Raw genomic sequence first — 21,559 nt, forward strand, 5'->3', positions numbered from 1 at the left:
TCAGCCTACCATTTAACACAATAAACATATACAGATACTTTATATACAGTCAGGACCAGAAATTTTGGAACATGGATAACTTTTGGCATTTGGCCTCTGTACACCACCACACTGAAGTTGAAAGGAAACAATCCCAGATGGGAGCAAAGTCAGGACTTTCAGCTGTAATTCAAGGGGTTTGACAAAAGTGGGGCACTAACCATTCAGGAAGTTCAGCCAGTGGCATACACACACACACACATTGTTGGTGGCTCATAAGTAATGGAACGATGGCTGAGAAGAAGTTGCATGGCCAGGTGTGGCCTGTTTCCTAGGTACCCCATGACCAATCAAGCAGATAAAAGGCCTGGAGGTGGTTCTGAGTGTTACATTTGCATTTGGTAGCTGTTCACTGGCACTCTCAACATGAGGTCCAAAGAGGTGTCCGTGAGAGTGAAGGATGCCATCATTAGGCTGAGAAAAGAAAATAAACCTATCAGAGAGATAGCAAAAACATTGGGAGTGGTCAATACAACAGTTTGGAATATCCTGAAAAAGAAGGAATTTACTGGCAAGCTCAGCAACAGCAAAAGGCCTGGAAGACCACAGAAGACAACTCAAGTGGATGACCATAAAATTCTGGTCATGGTGAAGAGGAACTCTTTCACAACATGTAGCCAAGTCAAGAACACTCTTGAGAAGGTAGGTATGTCATTGTCAACATCTACAGTCAAGAGACGGCTTTATGAATGTATACAGAGGCTTCACAACAAGGTACAAGGTAATGGTCAAGAACAGAAAGGCTAGATTAGACTTGGCCAGCAAACACCTAAAAAAGCCTGCCCAGTTCTGGAAGAAGATTCTTTGGACTGATGAAACCAAGATTCACTTGCACCAGAATGTTGGGAAGAGAAAAGTATGGAGAAGGAAAGGAACAGCTCATGATCCAAAGCATATCACATCATCTGTCAAACATGGTGGAGGCAGTGTTATGGCATGGGCATGTATGGCTGCCAATGGAACCTGGCCACTGGTGTTTATTGATGACCTGACTGCTGATAAAAGCAGCAGGATGCATTCTGAAGTGTATAGGGCTATATCTTTTGCTCAGATTCAGCCAAATGCTGCCAAACTGATAGGACACCACTTCATATTGCAGATGGAGAATGACCCAAAACATACAGCAAAAGCTACCCAAGAGTTTCTCAAGGCAAAGAAGTGGGATGTTCTTCAGTGCCCAAGTCAGTCATCTGATAACCCAATACAGCATGCTTTTCACTTACTGAAAACAAAAGGCAGAAAGACCCACAAACAAGCAGCAGCTGCAGTAAAGGCCTGGCAAAGCATCTTGAAGAAGGAAACTCAGCATTTGGTCATGTCCATGGGTTCCAGACATCAGGCAGTCATTGACTGCAAAGGATTTTCATCCAGATATTAAAGGTGATTCTTATGTTTGTAATGATGTTGGTTTGTTCCATTATGAGCCACCAACGATGGGTGTGTGTGTATGCTACTGGCTGTACTTCCTGAATGGTTAGTGCTCCAATTTGTCAAACCCCTTGAATTACAGCTGAAAGTCCTGACTTCGCTCCCATCTGGTTGTGTTTCCTTTCAACTTCAATGTGGTGGTGTACAGAGGCCAAATGCCATGGAAGAATCCATGTGTTCTGAATTGATTTAAATGGTGCAGAAAACAGGGCATCTGAGTTCCACATCTAGGCCAGCTTTCCCCAACCTAGAGTCCTGTACATGTGCTGGACTACAACATCTATCATCCTGGAACAATTGGGATGATGGGAATTACAGTCCAACACATCTAGAGGATGTCTGTCTTAGGAAGACTTCTCTAGCTTTTGAAGACATTGTTTTAATGAATTAACATTATAAAAGCCAGTGTGCTGCACTGGTTGTTAAAATGTTGGATTGGTACCAGGAAGACCCAGTTCTAGCCACATAAGTTCACTGGATGATTTATGGACTCTTTCTCTTGGCCCAGACCACCTCACAAGATTGTTATGGGGGAAAACAGGAGGAAAGAGGCTGCTTATGCCTCCTTTAGCTCCTGAATGAAAAGTTGGACATAAAGCTAATTGACAGCTAAAAACTCAAGAGAGGCAGGATAGGCACCTACCAAATAAATAAAAAACAGGGAGAGACCCATGTGCGCCTGTCAGAACAGGGGAATCTGGCCTATTAGTTAAATCTGGCCTTCTCTTATTTCTTATTTTGCAGCTATTGACTCAGGAGCAAATCATGGCTCTTAATGGCTACTGCTTTTGGGCCCTCCTTCTGCTGCTTTTCCTCCCAGCGACTTCCTTCTTCCCCTGCAGTGAAGCCTCATCCTATGAAGACTTCCTGAAAAGGCATGTGGACAACCCCAAAACCGATCTCCAGAATGACCACAACTACTGCAACAGGATGATGCGCCGCAAGGGCTTGAAATGTCAACAGAGCAACTCCTTCATCCATGCCAGCAGAGAACGGCTGACTGCCATCTGCACATCCAGGGGAAGGAAACTGGATGGCAATCAGACCAGCAAAAGCCTGTTTCCAATCACCATCTGAATCAAAAGTAACGAACGCAGGCCTTCCGGTCCACTACATTACCCATGCTTGAAAGAAGAAAAGATGTGTAGCAGAACCAAAGATCCTATTCTACATTGCTTTGGCAACCTTCCCTCACTTGTTCTGCTCTCCCACATCCACACACACTCACTGAGCTGGCTGCATGGCTTAGCATAAGCAGTTTTCTCCAGTTCAGGCTATAGCCTTTTGGTTTTATCTGATTTCCCTTTCCCACCAAGTCCAGCTTGGTGGTTTCATCAGACTTCCAAAGATCAGCCACAATAGCCTTGGCAGTGTCTTTAAATTCCACATGTGTCCATGCAAATAAAGTTGCAACATCCATGTGCTTCTGTCATCATTTCCTTGTATTTGACTGCCTCCCTGTGTCCTTTGTGCAGCATGGCAACCTCTGTATCTATCATAGTAACAATGGATCTGCCCTATTCACTGATTGAGCTTAAGCTCCAGGTTGGCCAATCTCAACCTACTGTAGGCTGGGACTGTCAACCCCATCATCCCCAGCCTGTATAGCCCATCACACAATTTATGGGCAATAGCCATAAGTATTAGGCCTAGGTCATAATGGATGTGAGGGTGAAGGTTTTTACGTCTTGTCACTGAGTTTCGGAAAACTATCCACCAGGAATTGGAGAAGATCACTGTCTGGCTCAGAAGACGTTTTTTTGTGATCAGGCAGAGTCTCAAAAATGGGGTGAAGGGCCTGTTCCCAGAGCACTGCTTCCCCGATCCCCACCTTTTCACCTCTTCTTCACTAGCCATCCCTTGACTTTCGAAAGTAGAACAAAACCTTCCCTGAGTCAGCCCCTGGACTGCATTTTCCCAGAACAAGCTAGATATTGTGGAATGTTCAGGTTTAATGTCAGATTTGTTCAAATACCTCTGTCTCTTGCCATTCGGTAGTTCTTTTCACCATTTGGGGAAATAATCCATACTCGAGATGGAAAAGATGGAGAAGATGCTGTTTGTTCCTTTTAACATTTGCACAGAGTTTTTCTTTAATGATCAAAGTGAAGTTCCTTGGGCACATTTTTGGTTATTTAATGCATTGGGGGAAAAGATCCCCACCTATTTTCTTGTCGTGCCCTCAGGGCAAGTCTGGCCCTCATCCACTAAAGATTCAGGAAGTGGAGCTCTTGGGAACTTGCTTACCAGTCTCTGATCTATTGTGACTCCCAGTATGATGCAAGATAATGATAAAGATAATAATAATGATGAAAAATGTCTATGCTGCCCAACTCCCAGCAAATCTGAGCAGTTTACAAATTGTTAAAAACATTAAAAACAAATAACAATAGAAAACACAAAATAAACAAGATGGCAAAGAATACAAACCCAGATGGAACAAGGGACAGGGAGAATGGGGCATCAATCATCCTCACCAAAGGCCTGGGGGAAAAGCCATGTTTTCAGGGCCCTTCAAAATACTAATAGGGTGGGGGCTGTTTAAATCTTGGGGGGAACCTCATTCTGGAGGTTAGGTGCTGCTGCAGAGAAGGCACACTTCCAGGGTCCTGAAAGATGGCATTGTTTAATTAATGGAACCTGTTTAATTAATGGAAAGTGCGCCAACCCTGCCAGTTCAAATTGGCTGGGCAGATACTATGGTAGACGGGCAGTTCCTCAAATAACCAGGCCCTATGTCATGTAGGGCTTTATAGGTAGCAACCAGCCCTTGATTTTCACCCAAAAGAAGATAGGAAACCAGTGCAGTTCACAAAGCAGAAGTGTTACATGGGCATACTGAGGAATGCCCTTATTGCCTGTGCTGCTTCATTCTGGACTAGCCGAAGCTTCCAGGTGGCCTTCAACGGCTGCTACTTGTTGAGATCATTACAGTAGTCAAGCCATGAGGTGACTAAGGCATGAGTGGCTATCTGAAGGACCCCTGATCTAGGACAGGGCGCAACAGCTGCATCAGGTGAAGCTGGGTAAAAGCCTTCTGGCTCACAGCTGCTACCTGCTCATTCAGTAGGAGCTGTGAGTCCAGGATAACCCCCCAAGTTCCGCACCACCCTTGAATGGGGCACTGACACCCCATCTAAGGTCAAAAATGGAATATCCACAGGTGTTAGGATTAAATCAGAGGCAGCTCCTCCCATCCAAACCTTCACAGCCTTCAGGCATTGGGACAGAACTTTGACAGGCTCACCTGGCTTGCCTGAGCTCCAAAAATACAACTGGGGATCACCAGAGTAATGATGATTCTGAATTGCAAACTGGCATATAACCAGTGGTTTCATGTAGATTTTGAAAAGGAGAGGAGATAATATAGAACTCTGCAGCATTCCACAAATGGGCCTAGGAGTAATCTCTCCCTCCTAACCAACCATGACTTGGACTGTCCCCAGAAAATGAAGAGAACCATCAGAAAACAGGGCCTCCAATCCCCAACCCACAGAGCCCGCTCAAAAGGGTTCTGAGATCATTGGAATCAAAATCCCTCAAGAGATCAAGGAACAAAAGGGTGGATGCTTCACCATCATCCTGGCTCTGCCACAGGTCATCTGCAAGAGCAACCAAAGCAGGGGAACAGAAGTAGAAATTCCCAAAGTACCATGAAGGAGATGATGCTAAGGCATTTCTAACTAACTTTGAAGATACCTGTTGAGCTTCCACCATCCCAGAGGCACACTACGTGGCTCACATATGGCTGACCTCTGCACTGAGGAAAAGGAGGACTACCAACAATTTAAAAAACAGGTACTTGAAGAAACTGGTCTCCCAGGAGAAGAACCCAGAAGGAGGTTTCGCTCACTGCGGAGGGGGAATACAGAAAGTGAACTGGGGTTCCCCCAGAGCTTAGTTTGAGCAGCACAGTACTGATGTCAGCCAGCAGTGGCAGTGACTAGGGAGGAAATAATTGAGCTTTTCCTTCTGGAGCGGTATGTGTCTACTATCCCCAACTCTGTCATGGTGGAAGTACAGAAGGTGGGCCCAAAGAAGCTCACGGAGGCAGCTGTGCTCCTGCGTCACCTTCAGGGAAGGCTAAGCCAACTGTGCCACAGGGCAGACTGAGGGAGTGGAGAAGTACCCAGAGGGAGTCACCTGACCCCTGACAGCCAATAGAAGAGAAGAAGGTGGTTGTCTCAGGTTTTGGCGGGAAGAGTTTGGGGCGCCTTTCGTGAGGGAGTTGGCTGGAGACCGGGAGGAGGGATTACCTCAGGCAAGGTTAGAAACTGAGTAGTTTAGCTCTATTTAGAACTGGGTTAGGGTTTTTTGTGTGTGTTTAAGCTGGGTGTTGTGTGAGTAGAAACTGATCTTCTTTTGGTCCTTTAATAAAGTTAATTTTTGTTTCAATCCTGGAGTGAACTGGTAGCCTTCTAGCACCTGCCTCAGCTTGGCTGAGCTACAGACTCCCCAAATTGTGGTTCGGTTTCCCTTTGTCAGGCCTAGCCCAAGGAACTCCTGGAGACCGTGTAGGTTCAGTCAGCAAGGTTTATTAGCTAGCGCTTATTTACAGAATCTTTTCAGACTGACCAGTAGTTCCCAGTCACAACTCTCTACTATCTTCTGGAATGTTTAGGGATGCGCCAGCTTTCTCCGCTTATCTCCAGAGCGTTGCTCTGGAGACGAGAGCACCGTTTTCACCCCCCCCCCTTCCTCCATTCCAGTCCATCACATCCTTCTGTATTTAGCCAGGCCCAGGGTGGGGTCTGGATAAATACAGGCCAGGCCCTTCAATCCTCTCCGGGTTCCCCAGAGGGCTGGTGGGGAAGGGGGAAACCAGTTTACAGAGAAGGGAAGTGGCAGCAAGGAGACTTACTTTGCCAAGTGCTGTTCACCCACAGGTATGGTTACCTCAGAACTGAAGTAACTCAGAGGAAGGGGCGACTCGGCCCTGAGGACGCCTTTTCCCTTATTAGCCCTGGTTAATATGGAGGGGAGAAATGATCCAGCCTGCCAAGTCTGGAGATTCCAGCCCTGGGATGTGGAGGAAGACCGGGAGGAAAATCCTGGAGCAGCTTATGAGAGTCTGAAAAGATGAGGAGGATGGAGTGTGTTGTGGATATGAAATTCCAGATGCTGGGAATGGAACTTTGTAAGTTAAAGGCTTTGTTTGGCATCAAGACAGTAGAGAAAAAACTCTGAGACATTCCAAAATCAGTAACTGACGTAAGGAGGGCAAGAAGAAACCATGATAAATTACAACCAGAAAGTGAGGGAAGGAGACATAAGGGGGGGGGGGGAATTAAGTTGGTGAAGACTTGATTTTTTATATTATATTTTTTATATTATTCTGTAGATACATAGGTACACACAGTGGTTTTTTAAATAATACATTCACTTGTGTATATTATTAGATCACACTACTTCATTAGTATAGGTATCATAGTGTTCAGAATAAAATCATTTGTTTAACTACTGGTTCCATGTATGTGTCTATATCAGTTCCTATTCTGACCCACCCTCCAACACCCCCAGTGTTTAATTGGGTTTTCCAGGGAAGAAAGTCTGCTGAACTATTCACAGCAAGTTGAGCATCCAGAGAGTTGGAAATGTGTTCTTGTAACCTTGCTAGAGCCTATAATGTTTCAGATGGAGTTGTAGCCTTAGTACAGGCAGGCTGTCAAAATTATATTTTTTATATTATTCTGTAGATACATAGGTACACATACTTATGTGTTGTTGTTGTTGTTCAGTCGTTAAGTCGTGTCCGACTCTTCGTGACCCCATGAACCATATTGCGCCAGGCCTTCCTGTCCTTCACTGCCTCCCTGAGTTTGCTCAGTTTCATGCTCATTGCTTCAGTGATGCTATCTAACCATCTCATCCTCTGCCGTCCTCTTCTCCTTTTGCCTTCAATCTTTCCCAGCATCAGGGTCTTCTCCAAAGACTCCTCTCTTCGCATTAGGTGACCAAAGTATCTGAGCTTGAGCTTCATTATCGATCCTTCCAATGAGCAATCAGGGTTGATTTCCTTTAAGATTGACTGGTTTGACCTCCTAGCAGTCCAGGGGACTCTCAAGAGTCTTCTCCAGCACCACAGTTCAAAGGCATCAATTCTTCGGCACTCAGCCTTCTTTATGGTCCAGCTCTCACAGCCATACATTACTACTGGAAAAACCATAGCTTTGACTATGCGGATCTTTGTCGGCAAGGTGACATCTCTGCTTTTTAATATGCTATCTAGGTTTGCCATAGCTTTCCTCCCAAGGAGCAAGTGTCTTTTAATTTCATGGCTGCAGTCTCCGTCTGCGGTGATCTTGGAGCACCGCATACTTAGGTGCACATGCCCAAACTTATAACTTATAAGAGTTGGGTTGGGGTCATTGAAGATGTTGGTCCTTGATCTGCTACAAAGTTGACCGCTCTTCAACTTTAAGCCTGGCATCTCATTTTCCTTCTGTTCCCCCTCCCCCGCCCACAAGCTCTGGATTACAATGTGACAACAGTATCTGTTGATTGTTATAATTATTGCAGCCCCTCCTTGAAGCTGTGGCCAGTAGATCAATCAAAGTTTCCATTGCAATACATGTTTCCAACAGTATTTTATCTTGCTCAGAATTTGGCAATGCTCCAAAAGAGTCAATCAGCTCTTTGGAAATTGGCTTTCTTTTTGTAAAATAAATGATGACATAGTGTAATATGTCATGTGTTGTTGTTCATCTGAGGCTGTATTTACCTACTTTTGAGAACTGCTAAGGACCAGATGATTTTTATTAAGTCCTGATACGTAAAACCATAGAACTCAAAGAGGGTGTGCTTTCTTTTTCACAGGACTGTAGCCATAAGAGGAGAACTCTCTGTGTCCATTCTGAATGATCAATCTCTATTACATCAGTTAAGAAGCAGATCTTCTTATGACTGGGAAGGAAACTTAGTGGAAGAGAAAGAGTTGTTGGTGTGGGGGAGACTTGAAAGTAAAAATGTCCTGAAGTGAGGCCAGAGAAATGGAATGAGGCTCAGAATCCTGACTGTTCAACTTGGGTTAGCAATTGGAAAAGGATGCATGAGGTAACTTTTGCAGAGGTGATGAACTTTGTTGGTGCTGTACAGATACTCCTTGTTTAGCAACTCATTTAGTGACCCTTCACAGTTACAACAGTGATGAAAAAGACTATGCAACTAGTCCTCACATTTATGACCTTCACAGGTCTGTAAAGCAAAGGAAAGCTGAAATAAGATCATGAGCACAGTTGTGGTTTTATTTAGCGACCGCTTTGCTTAAGAACTGAGTTGCAGATCCCAGTTGTGGTCAATTGCTAACCCAAGATAAACTGGGAATGTCAGTGACTGGATCTTTGAATAACAGTTCCCCATCCCTAACCTTGAGAGCCAATTTGGTGTAGTGGCTAAGGCACCAGGCTAGAAACAGTGAGTTTTAGTCCCAGCTATAAATGCATAATGGAAATCAGTTGGACGTCTTTTCTTGCTTGTCTATCTCTTTTAAAAATTCATATTTCCTCATCAGTAAAAAATTTCGAGGGCATTTTTCACAGGAAATAATTTAAAAGTAGAGAAAAAGTGCTAACCATTTCAGTGAAAGCAAGAGATTGGGGAAACAGTAAAATAATAAGGTTTTGGCTTCAGTGGCCAAGCACTTCCTACAAGTTCCTCCACTTCCAAGAAGGAGAAGGCTGAAGGTATTTCTATGACTAAGGTTTTTTTCAAATTATTACTCCAAGAACTCATTTGGTGTAGTGGTTCAAGACGTAGGACTGGAAGCTGGGAGACCATGAATTCTAGTCTTGCTTTAGGGACAAAGCCAGATGGGTGACCTTGGGCCAGTCACTCAGTCTCAGCCCTAGAAAGAAGAAGGCAATGGCAAACCTCTGCTGAAAATGCTGCCAAGAAAACTGCAGGGAGCTGTTTGTGTATTCACCAGGAGTCTATACTGACTCCAAGGCACCAAAAACAAAACAAAAGAAAAGAAGAAACACCACACCCTAACCTCTCTCAAATAAAGACAGATTTTCTGCAAAGGGCAACCAGTATTTGGCATCATCTCTTTGAAAGGAATAACCCTGGATCCCAGAAACTTCAATGCTCTCCTGGCTAGAAGGCAAGTGAAGCAAGAATAATAGCCTTTGATCAAATGTTGTCTGTACTCTTAGATCAACTATTGGTTTCGTGAATTGCATAGTGCAAGTATATTTACTGGCCACTTTTTGAAGAGCCTTCCAAATACTATATTGTACTGCCATCTTTGCCAAATCCCCCCAATTTCATTAAAGCCAGGCCAGTGATTTCTTTGGAGGACATATCCAAGTGTATGATGAGATGGGAAATAGAAGGCTTGTTGAATCATTGTTGTAAAGTTTTCCATGAAGAAAAACGTTCTGGAAGGATCAGATCAGACTTTAGAATTAGAAAAAGGTTTAATTCTTCTCCTTATTAGTCCTATTTCTGAGTAAAGCAATGAAACAAGTTTGTGGAGAGTTTAAATCTGGAAGCAATCTTCTGAGGTTCCCCAACTTGCCCTAAGAACAAGAGCCAAATGGTTTTTTAGGAAGGAAAGTCCTCATGGAAGAGATGCCCAATTTGGGTTTAAGCCACATTTGCCAACTCCATCTTTAGAGAGATGTAAGAATATTTGAGAGTGGAAGAAATATTGGTAAGTTCATCACAGGAAGGAAAACAACCTGACAATAGAAATATTCAATCTCAGGAAGAAGTTAATGTAACTGTTTATTCTGTAGCAGCCAGATCAAATTTCTTGGTCGACCCTCCCCCCATGCTATCCAACCCTGCATGATCAGGCCCAAGATTTGTCTGTAAAAAGACTAAGAAAAATAGGATGCTTGAAGAAAGATTTATTGTATTATAGTCAGGAGCCTATTTCCATTACCCCTGGAATAAAAGATCAACCACACCACATAAACTAGATAATAAAAAACAAGTTCACATTCCACAGGCTATACTGAACAGGAATGAAGGAGGTACAGCATAATCAGACTTGAAAGATTCTTTTATTATAGCTAATTTCAATAAAGTAGCTTTAGCCTACATGTCGGGTTCAATTCCTGGTCTGTTCTATCCATTAGAGCTAGCAGATCTCCCTCCAGAAACATGGCGATTCAAACTGTGTTAATCATAAGAGAAAGACAGCCAGGAAGAAAGAAGATAGAAAGAAACCCAAAAGAATGGAGTGGAAATGTGACCCTCCGAAAAATATCAGGTTGGGTCTAAGGCAAAGCTGAATTCCCAGTCTACCTCTCTCTCTGTTGTAGAACATCAACAAGAGAAAGGCCTTGATCAAATGAACTTCTGGTTCTATTTAACAATTAATAATTCTAATTCAACGGGCAATCCAACCTGACAATAAATGGTAATATTTCTAGTGTCACCATCAGGAAAATATCTACCACCAAATTTGTAACATGAAGTCAAGGGAACTGGACTGACAGTTTTCCATTGACCAGTATATTGTTTAGGACAAATGTCTTTTAAATCACTTTCTGAGACATGGATAAATATATTAATTCTTAAGTAGGTGAGGCCTCTGGACTTCATTATATATTCACAGTAGTTGACACCTTGTGGAGGATCCGTCTTTGGATAATCTACCCTCATCTTTTTGAAGACTTCAAAACTGTGACCTTCTGTCTCCAAGACTATCCAAGCGACTGCAAACAGCATCCAGAGTAGGTGGAATCCCTTCACAGCCATAGCTTCTCTCTCCCTTGTTGCCCCTCGGAACAGATAGGAAAGAAGAAACTATGAAACAGTGAAGAGGGTCAACCTGCTTTCCCAGGACTCGGAGTGGGTGGGATGGGACACCTTTTCTTTCCGGATGAATTCCAGAAACATTTCATGTCATCTTTTTCTCCAATTAATCGGAGTTTTGTGACTTTTTAGAACTCTGTCTGAATCTTTGTATCATACCACAGAACAGATATCCTTTTATGTTGTTTATTTCTTACTGGAAATAATAATGTGAGTTATCAATTATAGTACAATCAAATATTGTGATAAAAAAGGAAAGGGGGTGAGCATGCTGAATCGGGTATGACCACAAAATCTTGATAAACATACCTAGGCAGAGTGGTATATTTGACAGAATTGGTTGTGGAAGAAATGCTGGATAGCAGATATTCCCTAATGGGGATGAAGACAAAGCAGAATTAGAATTAGGACTAAACCTTCTGCGACATGTAGGCCCAGATTAAAACTCATATTCAAAAATGATTGTCCTATCAAAATGCCTCTGAAATATTTGAACACCTTTCTCTTTGCCCTGTTTTAAAATATAGACAATCCAGCTTGAACGTTCATACACTTTTCCATAATGCTTTGATTATGTTAATTTGTTTCCTTTTCTAAACATGTCTTTTTCCCCCCTTCATCTGTTCTTTCTAAAGTCTGCTTCAACCAGGTCAGACAGGACATGCTATGTTCCAAGACAATTCCTTCCATCATCAAATTGCATAGTGGTAGGATTATTTCTGAACATTAAATTAAAGGTCATTTTCAAATATCTTAATGCCATTATTTAACATCTTCCTCTTTGGGATCATAAAGACCCTCCTCCCTTGAAACCTGCTCATGTAACTGAAGAGTTTGATCTTGTTCGTTCTGAAGCTTCTCTTATTAACCAACCTCTCTCTCTCTCTCCATAGAACTTCCTTTCTAATCCTCTCAATATCACTGTTGCTATTTCTTGAATCTCTTCTAGTTGCTCTGAGTCCTTATGTGGAAGCTAAAATTGAACATTGTAAAGACCACAAATGATGGGTCCATACATCAAATACAAAGTGGGAAACATGTGGTTGAATATTATAGTACACCCTTTAGGAACAAGTTTTCTTAGTTTCCTTAAAAAATTTAGAAAATGAAATGAGTAACAGTTCCCTTCATGACTCATAATAATGGAAGATTTGTGCTCCATAGATACCTCTTCAGGTGTTCAAAACACAACGGAATGCTTTCTACCCAAATGGGATCAATTCTTATGGGGAGTTATGTTTCTCCAAGTGGCAGGTACTGCTAGTAGCCTTGCTGTATTTTTAAGTGTCAAATCAAATCTTTGTTATGGTCATAGACCATCACTGAGAAAATGACAAATGGTCATGACCCTGCAGATAAAAGCCATAAAAACTTATTTTCCAAATGTAGTAAATCTGCCAGCCATGCCCAGAGCTAAGAACCTAACCACACTAGATTCATTTTGCAATCTCACGTTAGGTTTAGGATGATTTTCATCTGCTAAAGACATAATCAACCTCCCAAAGTAGAAGGTGAATGTAGAATCTATTATTGTAAATAATGATCGATTCCTGTCTTATAGATTCCTCTTTAGGTATGCCCAATTCAGCCGTGTCCTTTCTTTCCAAATCAGTTCAGTTCTGATTCTGGAGTTGTGTTTCTCCAAATCACAAATGCCACTAGTTGCCCTGTTCTTTCTTTGAGTTAATATCCTAACATTCAAGTGTCCTCCTTCTGCAATTCCACTGGACAATCTTTGCACTATTCTTCTCATCTTTCCCCACCTTACACCTTTTGTCCCTTCACTGCGAGGATGGAGATCGTTTCACCCATGAACACAAGGAAAGCTTCTTACCTGTTGCAAGATACAGTAGATGTCTTCCGGGCAGAAGGCTGAAAGTCTTCTGCTTGAGTGTTTTCAATGGTGGCTTATATAGGGAGTATCCAATCAGGCACCATGGGAAATAAACTGAAAGAATACATCATCAAATGTCTGACAAGTTAATAAACATAAAGAATGATATGCCATTTATATTTCCTTAATAGTAATAGCTGGTCATTATTCTCTCTTGGAATGTTGGATGGTCTATGTGCTATACATTGTGCAATGTCTGTAAACATCCTGGGAGGCAGGAGATTCTTCCTTTGTCATCTGCCAAATGTTAATATTCTTTGCTATGCCTTCACACTGCCTGAATCACTGTCCCTAATCCCATGTCTAAGCCATCTTTGTCAGTCCATGCTCATCAAATCTGAAGAATTTCAAGTAAAACAATTTTTTATTTTTAATTATCTGAAGCATTTCAAAGTTTTCCAATAAAACATGCAACTATTTCTAAATAGGGATCAAATGAAACAAAAAAATCGAATTTCATTTAATTATGTGTCTTACATGTCCCTGTGTTGGTTTTCAGGAACATTATCATACAGGATTTCTGCAACAATTATAGGGGAAACTAAGAATAGTCTGCCAGTATGGCGGCCCCATCACTTATTCTTTCTGAATGGGACTTTTTCTCTCTTTGTTCAGGTGGCACAAAATCTGGCATATGAACTGATTTTGAGAAAGATTTCTGTGATAGTAGAAACCATTACTAATGGGTCTTCTTCCATTTTCTGAATGATTATTCAGTATGGCAGGTCTATCTCAATAAGCACTCCCAGGTGCTAATGGTTCTGTTACTTGTGCAGTAAAGTATGATTGTACAGGAACAGACTGGACAGAGATCAACACCCCCAGCTACTAGAGTAACCCAATGTTTTTCAAACTTGGCAACTTTAATATGTGTGTTCTTCGACTCCCAGAATTCCCCAGCCAGCATGAGAGTTCAAGTTTACATATCTTAAAGATGCCAAGTTTGGAAAAAAAAGTGTAAGGGTTAAAAAAAAAGTAAGAAGGAAAGGGTGAATTTAAAGAGGTAAAGAACTTCAGACAAACAAGGACTATACTAGAGGTCACATTATGACCAGTGGTGTGCTGATAAATGTGTAAAAACTGGCTCTGTTTGGCTCCATTGTCACTACCACATCATGAGGCGCCAAACAAGTGATTGGTCTATTAGGTGTCTGCTCTCAACCGGTTCACAAAATTCCAGAAAATTTAACAATTGGCTCTTGTAAGCTGGTATGAGGTCACTGCAGCACACCACAGACTATGACTCAGAACACACACTCCTTCATCATTTAGTCATCATGATTATATATAGACATCTTTGAATACTTCCCCAAGAACTCTGCTAGGCAGATTTTGTAGAGGTGATCAAACTCATTGGCCAGTACTCCTCTCAATATAAAAACGCCATCTCCACCAGATAGCCTCACAGCAGGAAGAACAACAATGTTTTTGAGATTCTCCAAAACCAGAAAACATCAAAAAATTAACTAATACTCTGAATTCCCTCTGAGTCTCTTTAAATGGTTTTGAAAGTCCTAGGTTTTAAGCTCAGAATTGCCTTGCAGATCTGACTCAATGTTTCAGTTTGAAGTGAGGATTCAGGCCAGTCTCACAGAAATACCATGATTGCTTCAAAGCTTAAGGTGGTCCTAGTTATCAGTTGGATTGACTTGTGGAGACATTCAGGATATTTGGCATACTGGAATTCTCCAGGGAGTAGAAAATAGGAGTTATAAATATGAGTTCAGAGGTATTTTTTTTCCCGTCCAAGTTCCAGATGGTCTTAAAATGCAGCCTCGTGTAGAGGGCATTACAGTAAGTTAGTGCATATACTGGCCCTGAACTTCAGATTGTTGACAAAAGGGATCAGAGGAAATAGAGGGTTCCATAAATAATACAGTAATTGAGTAGGCTTGGAACATTTGGAGTTCTCTGAATCTGGTTCTTTTCATTGTTCTATGCACATCTGGTTCCATGCTATGTTGTTGTGATCCCGGCCCATTTATTTGGTGTATCTGGCATCCTGGTTATTTCATATCCAATGATGCTTCAGAGTTCTCCATCAGCATCTGCAAAAGAAACCACTAATCCAAGGGAGAAGTCTCTCAGAGCTCTGGTTAGCAAAGTTTAAGGTAAAAAAAAAAAGCAAATTGAGGGAGCTTGGTATATCCAGAATTTTAGATATACAGGAAGAGAAAGAGGGGAGTACAAAGCACAGTACACCAGTAACCTTCAAAGTTAGATTGCTGCACATTATAAATTCACAGAATCCTTTTGATCATGATCAGATCTTGGATTTCAGATACTCAGTACATCTTCTAAATCCTAGCAATGCCTTTAAGAAGGAAGAATATTTAATCATTGGTCTATCCCTATTTTATTTTAATCTTCAACCAAACTTTAGGAAGGAATTTGGCTCTCACAGTTGGTCTGAATTAAATCCACCTGGTGGTTGAATCCAAACCTGGCAACCGAAGGCTGTGACAGGGTGTCAAGCTCTTATCCAAATGGAGGAGCATCCATTTATTATTTATCAAGCCTGAACAAATGTGCTTGCTTTCATGGGATTGCATCTTCCTGCAGCACGTGTTTTAGCCATCTGGAAGCATGAGAAGAGGATGCCCACTGAGGATGTGCAGAGACCTTTGCCAGAGGGAGCAACAAGGCAGGTGCAGAGAAGCAAGGAGGCTGCTTTGCTGGCCTTTAGAAAGCAGCACGTGGCTTCTTGAACTTGTTCAAGGGGGTGTTGGAAACTTTGTTGAATTAAAGCATCCTTCTGATGTTATTTTTTTCAGTTTTCATCCTGCTACTCTAGGTGGAAGAAGGTTGTTAAAAAATCAAAATTAAACAAAGAGAATCTTAAAATTTAAAACCATTAAATGTCATAATGTAACTGTAATTATCCCTCATCCAGGATACATGCTGATTGCAGGGTGTCATATTGCTCTTTCATCTTAAAAAAGTCCAATCCAATATAATGAAAGAATTATTTCTAGTCATTCTGAAGCAAAAGCTACTTCATTTTAAGGAATGAGAAGAGATTTACCTCTTGAGACACAGAGGAGATGTAGTCCTCTGACAATGGTAAAAATATGGTAACAAACATTAAGGAAGGAATTTCAAAGGCAATACTTGGAGGAAAACAATATGATCATGGTCTTTCAGACCTTTACAAGCCATCTAAAGAGCCTCCTTACCGAGAAAAAAGTCACACTGAGCTTCACAAGATTTCTACATGCTCCTAAATAAATTGCATTTTTGTAACACTAGACCTTCCGTCTCTCAATGTAGTCTGCTTTCTTTCAACCCCTGAAGACATTTTTGCTGTATCTTCCTTCCAGGATTCCCAATATCAGACACAACACTACCCAACTTTGCTTATTGAACTTCAGTAAGAAGAGATTGAGATCCAGTTATTGAATGCCAATCTTTTATCAGATCAGGTAGAAAGAAAGGTGCATTATAAAACTAGATAGCAAATAGGGAGTTAAGAAAGGAATGGGGTGGGATGAGTCATATTATGTCTGATCAAAACAGAAGTAAGACAGAACCACTCCTACTGGTCTTGCTGGAACTGGTGTTCCAAAAGTGGTAACATAAAGCCCCACTAAGCTGAGTATAACACCAAAAAGAAGACCTGATTGCTTGTTCTTACTAGGCTTTTTTGATGAGAATGTGGGTTTCAGAGTGATGTACAAATCAGTTACGACATAATGTGATCAGGTTGTACATTCATGTTTTAGCTTATTCCACAAAATATTCTGTGAATTAAAACATAAATTTAGAAAAAAAATCAAAATACTTGCAAAATATTATATGTTGCACATGGAGGTACCAACTGTAAAGCCTTGAAATTTTAGCCTCAATATACCTGGAGTATATCAGTTGCTGAATCTGATCTAAATTGAAATAAATGAAGCCTGATAGGTATTCCTTCCTGCCTGTCTGCCTGCCTGCCTCCTACAACATATAAATGCTAGGTTGAATCACAACCCAGGAGTTTGGAATGGTCTCTACTCCTTGTGAAAGAAAAAAACTTTTTTTTTAAAAAAAAATGTTTTTCATTTTGCAGGGAATAAAAGAATTCTGCAAAGAATTCTAAGAGAGTGGAGAAGGTGGGGAGGACTATCTGTTGCAGAGCTTATTTTTCTCCCCTTCATCTTTGTTATCTTCTCAGAAAATAATCAGATGACCATGCAGTTCTGTGGTGACCACACCATGTTGTAGAATCTCCATGCCTACAGCATAACACTGCATATCCAGGTGACCATTACTTGACCATTTCCAAAGACCACTTCCTAAAACCATAGTGAAGATGGAGGATAAAAGTGGGAAGTTTGCAAACAGCAACCATGTGGAAATACCTCTTTTCTTTTCCTTTGGGAAAAAGAAGAGAACAAATACTCAGAAAGGGAAGCTGACCATCCCTCCCCTTGTCCTCTGAATTCTAATAGAAATTGGGCTTGATGACGTTGAAGCTTCCTCCATTTCAATTTTGTTCCCTTCCTTCACAAACAGGGCAAAACTAAATCAGAGAGATTTCTCAATCCTCTAATGCAAATTACAAAGGCCCTCATTCTTTGCAATCAGAAATAATAATACTAATACTAATACTAATATTTTTATCTCCAACATGAACAATGCAAACCAATCAAAAAAATAAGTAAATAAATTACCTACTGGACTTCTGGAATTTGGCCCAGAAATCTTAGTCCAAATCCTTTCTATCTTTGGACAGTTCCCTGGTAGCCTCCATTTTTAATTCCCATCATAACTTTCTGAATGACTGTAGATTGAGATGGAGCAGCATTTCAGGGCAAGATAGAGATCTGCTTCAAATCTGTCACAATGGGAAGCAGAATATAAATATGTTAAATAATGATGTTGCAGAGATATGGCAGCTGGCATTAGAGAAATCTCCTCATCCTTCAAATAGCCAAAGATTCACCATTCACAACAGGATGTTGAATGCCAGCTGAGAAAGAGGGAGGATTTGTGAAACCAAAATGGACAGGATGATATTAATATGAGATAGAAATAATTAAGACAATCTATTGAAAGAGGGGAAAACAAGAGGATGCTCTGTTCATTTTTCCATCTGTCCTCCTTCTACTTTAATGATGTTCTCCCTCAGTCATCTCTATATATTCTTTATAAGGTTACTTCACTACAGAATTTTTCAAAACCACAAATAAAGCCACTCATTAAAAGCCACAGAGCAGCCTTGCAGATCTTTTTATCATTTTCATTTATTTCAACATTTCACTGCTAGTCAGTATATACTTTTCCATTTCCATCTTCATTTAGTTTCTCAAGTCAAGCTGTCCTTCCTATCATTTTGAAAGAACAAAACAGGTTGGAGAACTCAAGACTGGCAGAAAACACAAGGGGAAAAATTGGGGGACTTAGAGCTGTAAGTTGGTGGGCGTTCATGTTTGTTTGTCGGTTGTGGACAGGGGCGTGGAGCAAACAAATAAGCAGAAAAATTATTGGACACCCCCCCCCCAGCTCTTATTCAATTTGATGAATGAAAATTGGCTGTAGACATTTCCTGTAAGGGAGGAGAACACTATGATGAAAAAGGCAAAAATCTGCGGAATAAGATGTAAATGACTAACAAGTTAAACTTTAACTTGTTAAAGAGTAACAAGTGAGGAAAAACTGGTCTTATCAGATGCAAAGTAGAGAAAATAGTTATGGGCTGGGGAGATTAAGCTGGATAGAGTTTTAAAGGTCAAATGTTTCTCTCAATAAATCAATAGGGTTGGAAGCACATCATGAAATACTGCAGAATCACGCTGGGTATTTTGCCCTGTTAGCAAGTTGTCTGAACCATATTCATTTATTGATTATAATGAAAACTGTTGGCTTGATTGAAATCTAGAATTAAAAAGCAGAGTTCAAGTCACTCACTAAATAAGTGCTTGTGTTATCTTCAATCTATCATGCGGAAATGCAATATTTTTACATTTTTTTCCAGAATTTTTGGCCCAAACAATGCTCCATGAGATTTAACATCCAATTCCACCCACAAAAGGCACAGGAAATGTCACTGCTCTATTTGTTGTTGTTGTTTTTCAAAAATAAGGAAGAAAGGCTCTTCAAACCACATTGAGGATACGCACTGTAGGGTAGGCAAGTGTAAAGTATGGTGTGTTACCCTAAAACCACCTTTACCTATATTTTAGTGGGATCTGAGTTAGCAGTAAATCACCTTGAAGTCACAGCAGACAGTTTAATGAAAATTTCAGCTTCGTGTGCAGCTGCTATAAAAAAAAAGACCGCTTCCATTCTTGGAATATCGTAGCATACATACCATACCATATCATACCATACCATACCATACACCATACCATACACCATACCTGCCTTTTTACAAATCTATATATGAGACTTATAATGATATGTACAGTTCTGATATCTGTCATTATTGTGCAAGAAAAGGTGCAAAAAAGAATCAATCATTGGGGCAGCAGTAGCTCCCCTACAAGGAGACTATAGTCAAGGGGGCTTTTTAGCTTGGAATGAAGGAGGATGAGGGAGAACATGACAGAGGTATCTGACTATGCATGGCATAGATAATGTGGACTATAAGGAGCTTTTCTCCTCCCTAACAGACATTGTTGTGATGGTAGCCCAGTTTGGATGTTTTGTAAAGAGGACTGGATGGGTCCATGGAGGATCAGGCTATCAATGGGTACTGATATTGATGGCTATTGATCACCTCCTGAATCCTAGCTATCAGGCTGTGAAGTGACAGTGGAACTGGGCTCTGATACCCCAGTCCACACTGTGCTATCAATTCCAAAAGGCAAAAACAATATCCTGTACACCTGCCAGTAAAATTCAGTCCAATCTGATGCAAGATTTTGAGTCCCATCAAAGGATTTAAACCAGGACAATTCAAAGAGAATGCAATTGATACTTCAATGTGTAGATTCAACTGAGCTGCCCTTAGATCAAATTTCAGAGTCAAACCTTTGCACCTTTAATTTGGGGAAGCAAAGAAAAAGTTTTGAAAAAATAATTATGGATCTTTTCCTTTAAATTTCATTTTACTACTGCTGTAGGAAGCAGCAGTTACAGCATTCATTCACAAGGCCTCCCTTGGGTAAATACATCCACATGATGCATTTTTAAGGAAATTGATGCTATTTAGTTAGCAACTCTGTGTTGCATGCATTTAATTAATAAATAAAAAATAAAATGTTAAATGCATGCAGGTGGATAAGGTGGCAGAAACCTCATCAGTTCACAGGTGGACTGGATGGGAATGGAATCCCTTCATCTCCTTAGTTAAAGCAATATTTATGAAATGAAACTGCACATCAGTAAAATCTTATGCTTTTATTTTATACATTGAGGAGCAGTTGGTAGGATACACATATGAAAGCTTAAAGGATGGATTTAGTGTGGCTGTTTTTTGTTTTTGTTTAAGAAAACTGCAGTTAAATTCAAGAAATGCAGAAGAAAAAAGTCTATAGCTGTAAATCTGCACAGTAGAATAATGACTGGGGGAGACATATTCAGTGGAAAAGCAAGGGCTGTCCTAAAGAGCTGAGCCTTTTGAATGAGCTGTTTCAAATCTCAGCTCAGATCTGACCTTCATCAAAGTGCACAGGCCTTCCACCTGCACAGCGGACCACAATGAATCTTTGTGAGGTGTTCTCAGAGTACCGACAAGGTGGGCGATTGGAGCCTCCTCTGTGTGTGCAGGTGGTGACTGAGAATTGCCTACGGCTACGCCGGAGCCCATTACCATAAGGTAGACCCCCAGAACCACACACATTATTGATGTTCTTCTTGGTGCCATGGATGAAGGAATTTTTTGCCTTGCAGTTTGGCCTGGTCATCCCCCGTCTTTGCATCATGGTATCACAGTAGCGGTTTCCAACGTTGCTCTTCGGATTATCATAGTGCTGTCTCAGGAAGGTTCCATAATCAGGGGCATAGGCACCTGGTAAGAGCACCACAGCCATAACTAAGAAGAGTACAAATTCAAATCCTTTAAGAGGCATTCTCATGTTTGCCGTGCAAAAAGGACACCTGAAAAAAGTAGAGAAGATAGATGAGTGCTTTGATGGACTACCAGGGGCCCTAATGAATGTGGAAGGGATGGGAAGTAAAATGAAGTGGTCCTCAGTGATAACTTTGGTGCAAATATTGTAGGACTCAACTTCAATTATTCTCATACTAAAATTGACTTCTAGATTATATACAGCTGCCAGTATTTATTAATATCTCATTACTGATCTGAAGCTTCTTCATCACTGATAATATCTGGATTGTGGAGTTGCTGGTGATCTTTCAGCTTGGTTGTTTGCTGGCCAACATTTCATTACCCAACAAGGTTTCCTGAGACGTCGGGCAGCAAACAACCAAGCTCAAAAACCACCAAGAACTCCACAGCTCAACCCTGAACTAGAGATATTCTCTTCGATTGGAATATCCAGA

At 41.0% G+C, this 21,559-nt stretch overlaps 2 protein-coding genes across 3 annotated transcripts in view; one reads left to right on the forward strand and one right to left on the reverse strand.

The window, feature by feature from the left end:
- Nucleotides 1-269: 269 nt before the first annotated feature.
- Nucleotides 270-2,544, forward strand: LOC148215344 (ribonuclease-like). Its single transcript, XM_088144167.1, has 2 exons — nt 270-296; nt 2,212-2,544. The coding sequence occupies exons 1-2, from the start codon at nt 270-272 to the stop codon at nt 2,542-2,544; spliced, it is 360 nt and encodes a 119-aa protein (XP_088000293.1).
- Nucleotides 2,545-20,460: 17,916 nt separating this feature from the next.
- The window catches only part of LOC103051150 (angiogenin-2-like), a 36,248-nt gene continuing 35,149 nt past the window's right edge, over nt 20,461-21,559 (reverse strand). For both annotated transcript variants that reach the window (XM_088144237.1, XM_007443839.3), the window contains exon 2: nt 20,461-21,151. In XM_088144237.1, the coding sequence (XP_088000363.1) occupies nt 20,698-21,129 (432 nt within the window). In that variant the 5' untranslated portion in view covers nt 21,130-21,151 and the 3' untranslated portion in view covers nt 20,461-20,697. The remainder of the gene's footprint in view (nt 21,152-21,559) is intronic.

Source organism: Python bivittatus, unplaced genomic scaffold, assembly GCF_059951505.1.
Source record: "Python bivittatus isolate LINGU-HERP-01145 unplaced genomic scaffold, Pbiv_v1 ctg000430_np1212, whole genome shotgun sequence".
Lineage (NCBI taxonomy): Eukaryota > Metazoa > Chordata > Lepidosauria > Squamata > Pythonidae > Python > Python bivittatus.

Coding starts and splice junctions, on each gene's coding strand:
- LOC148215344 (XM_088144167.1), top strand. CDS start 270: ATGGCTGAGAAGAAGTTGCATGGCCAG. Junction 297..2,211: donor AGAAGAAGTTGCATGGCCAG/GTGTGGCCTGTT, acceptor CTTATTTTGCAG/CTATTGACTCAGGAGCAAAT.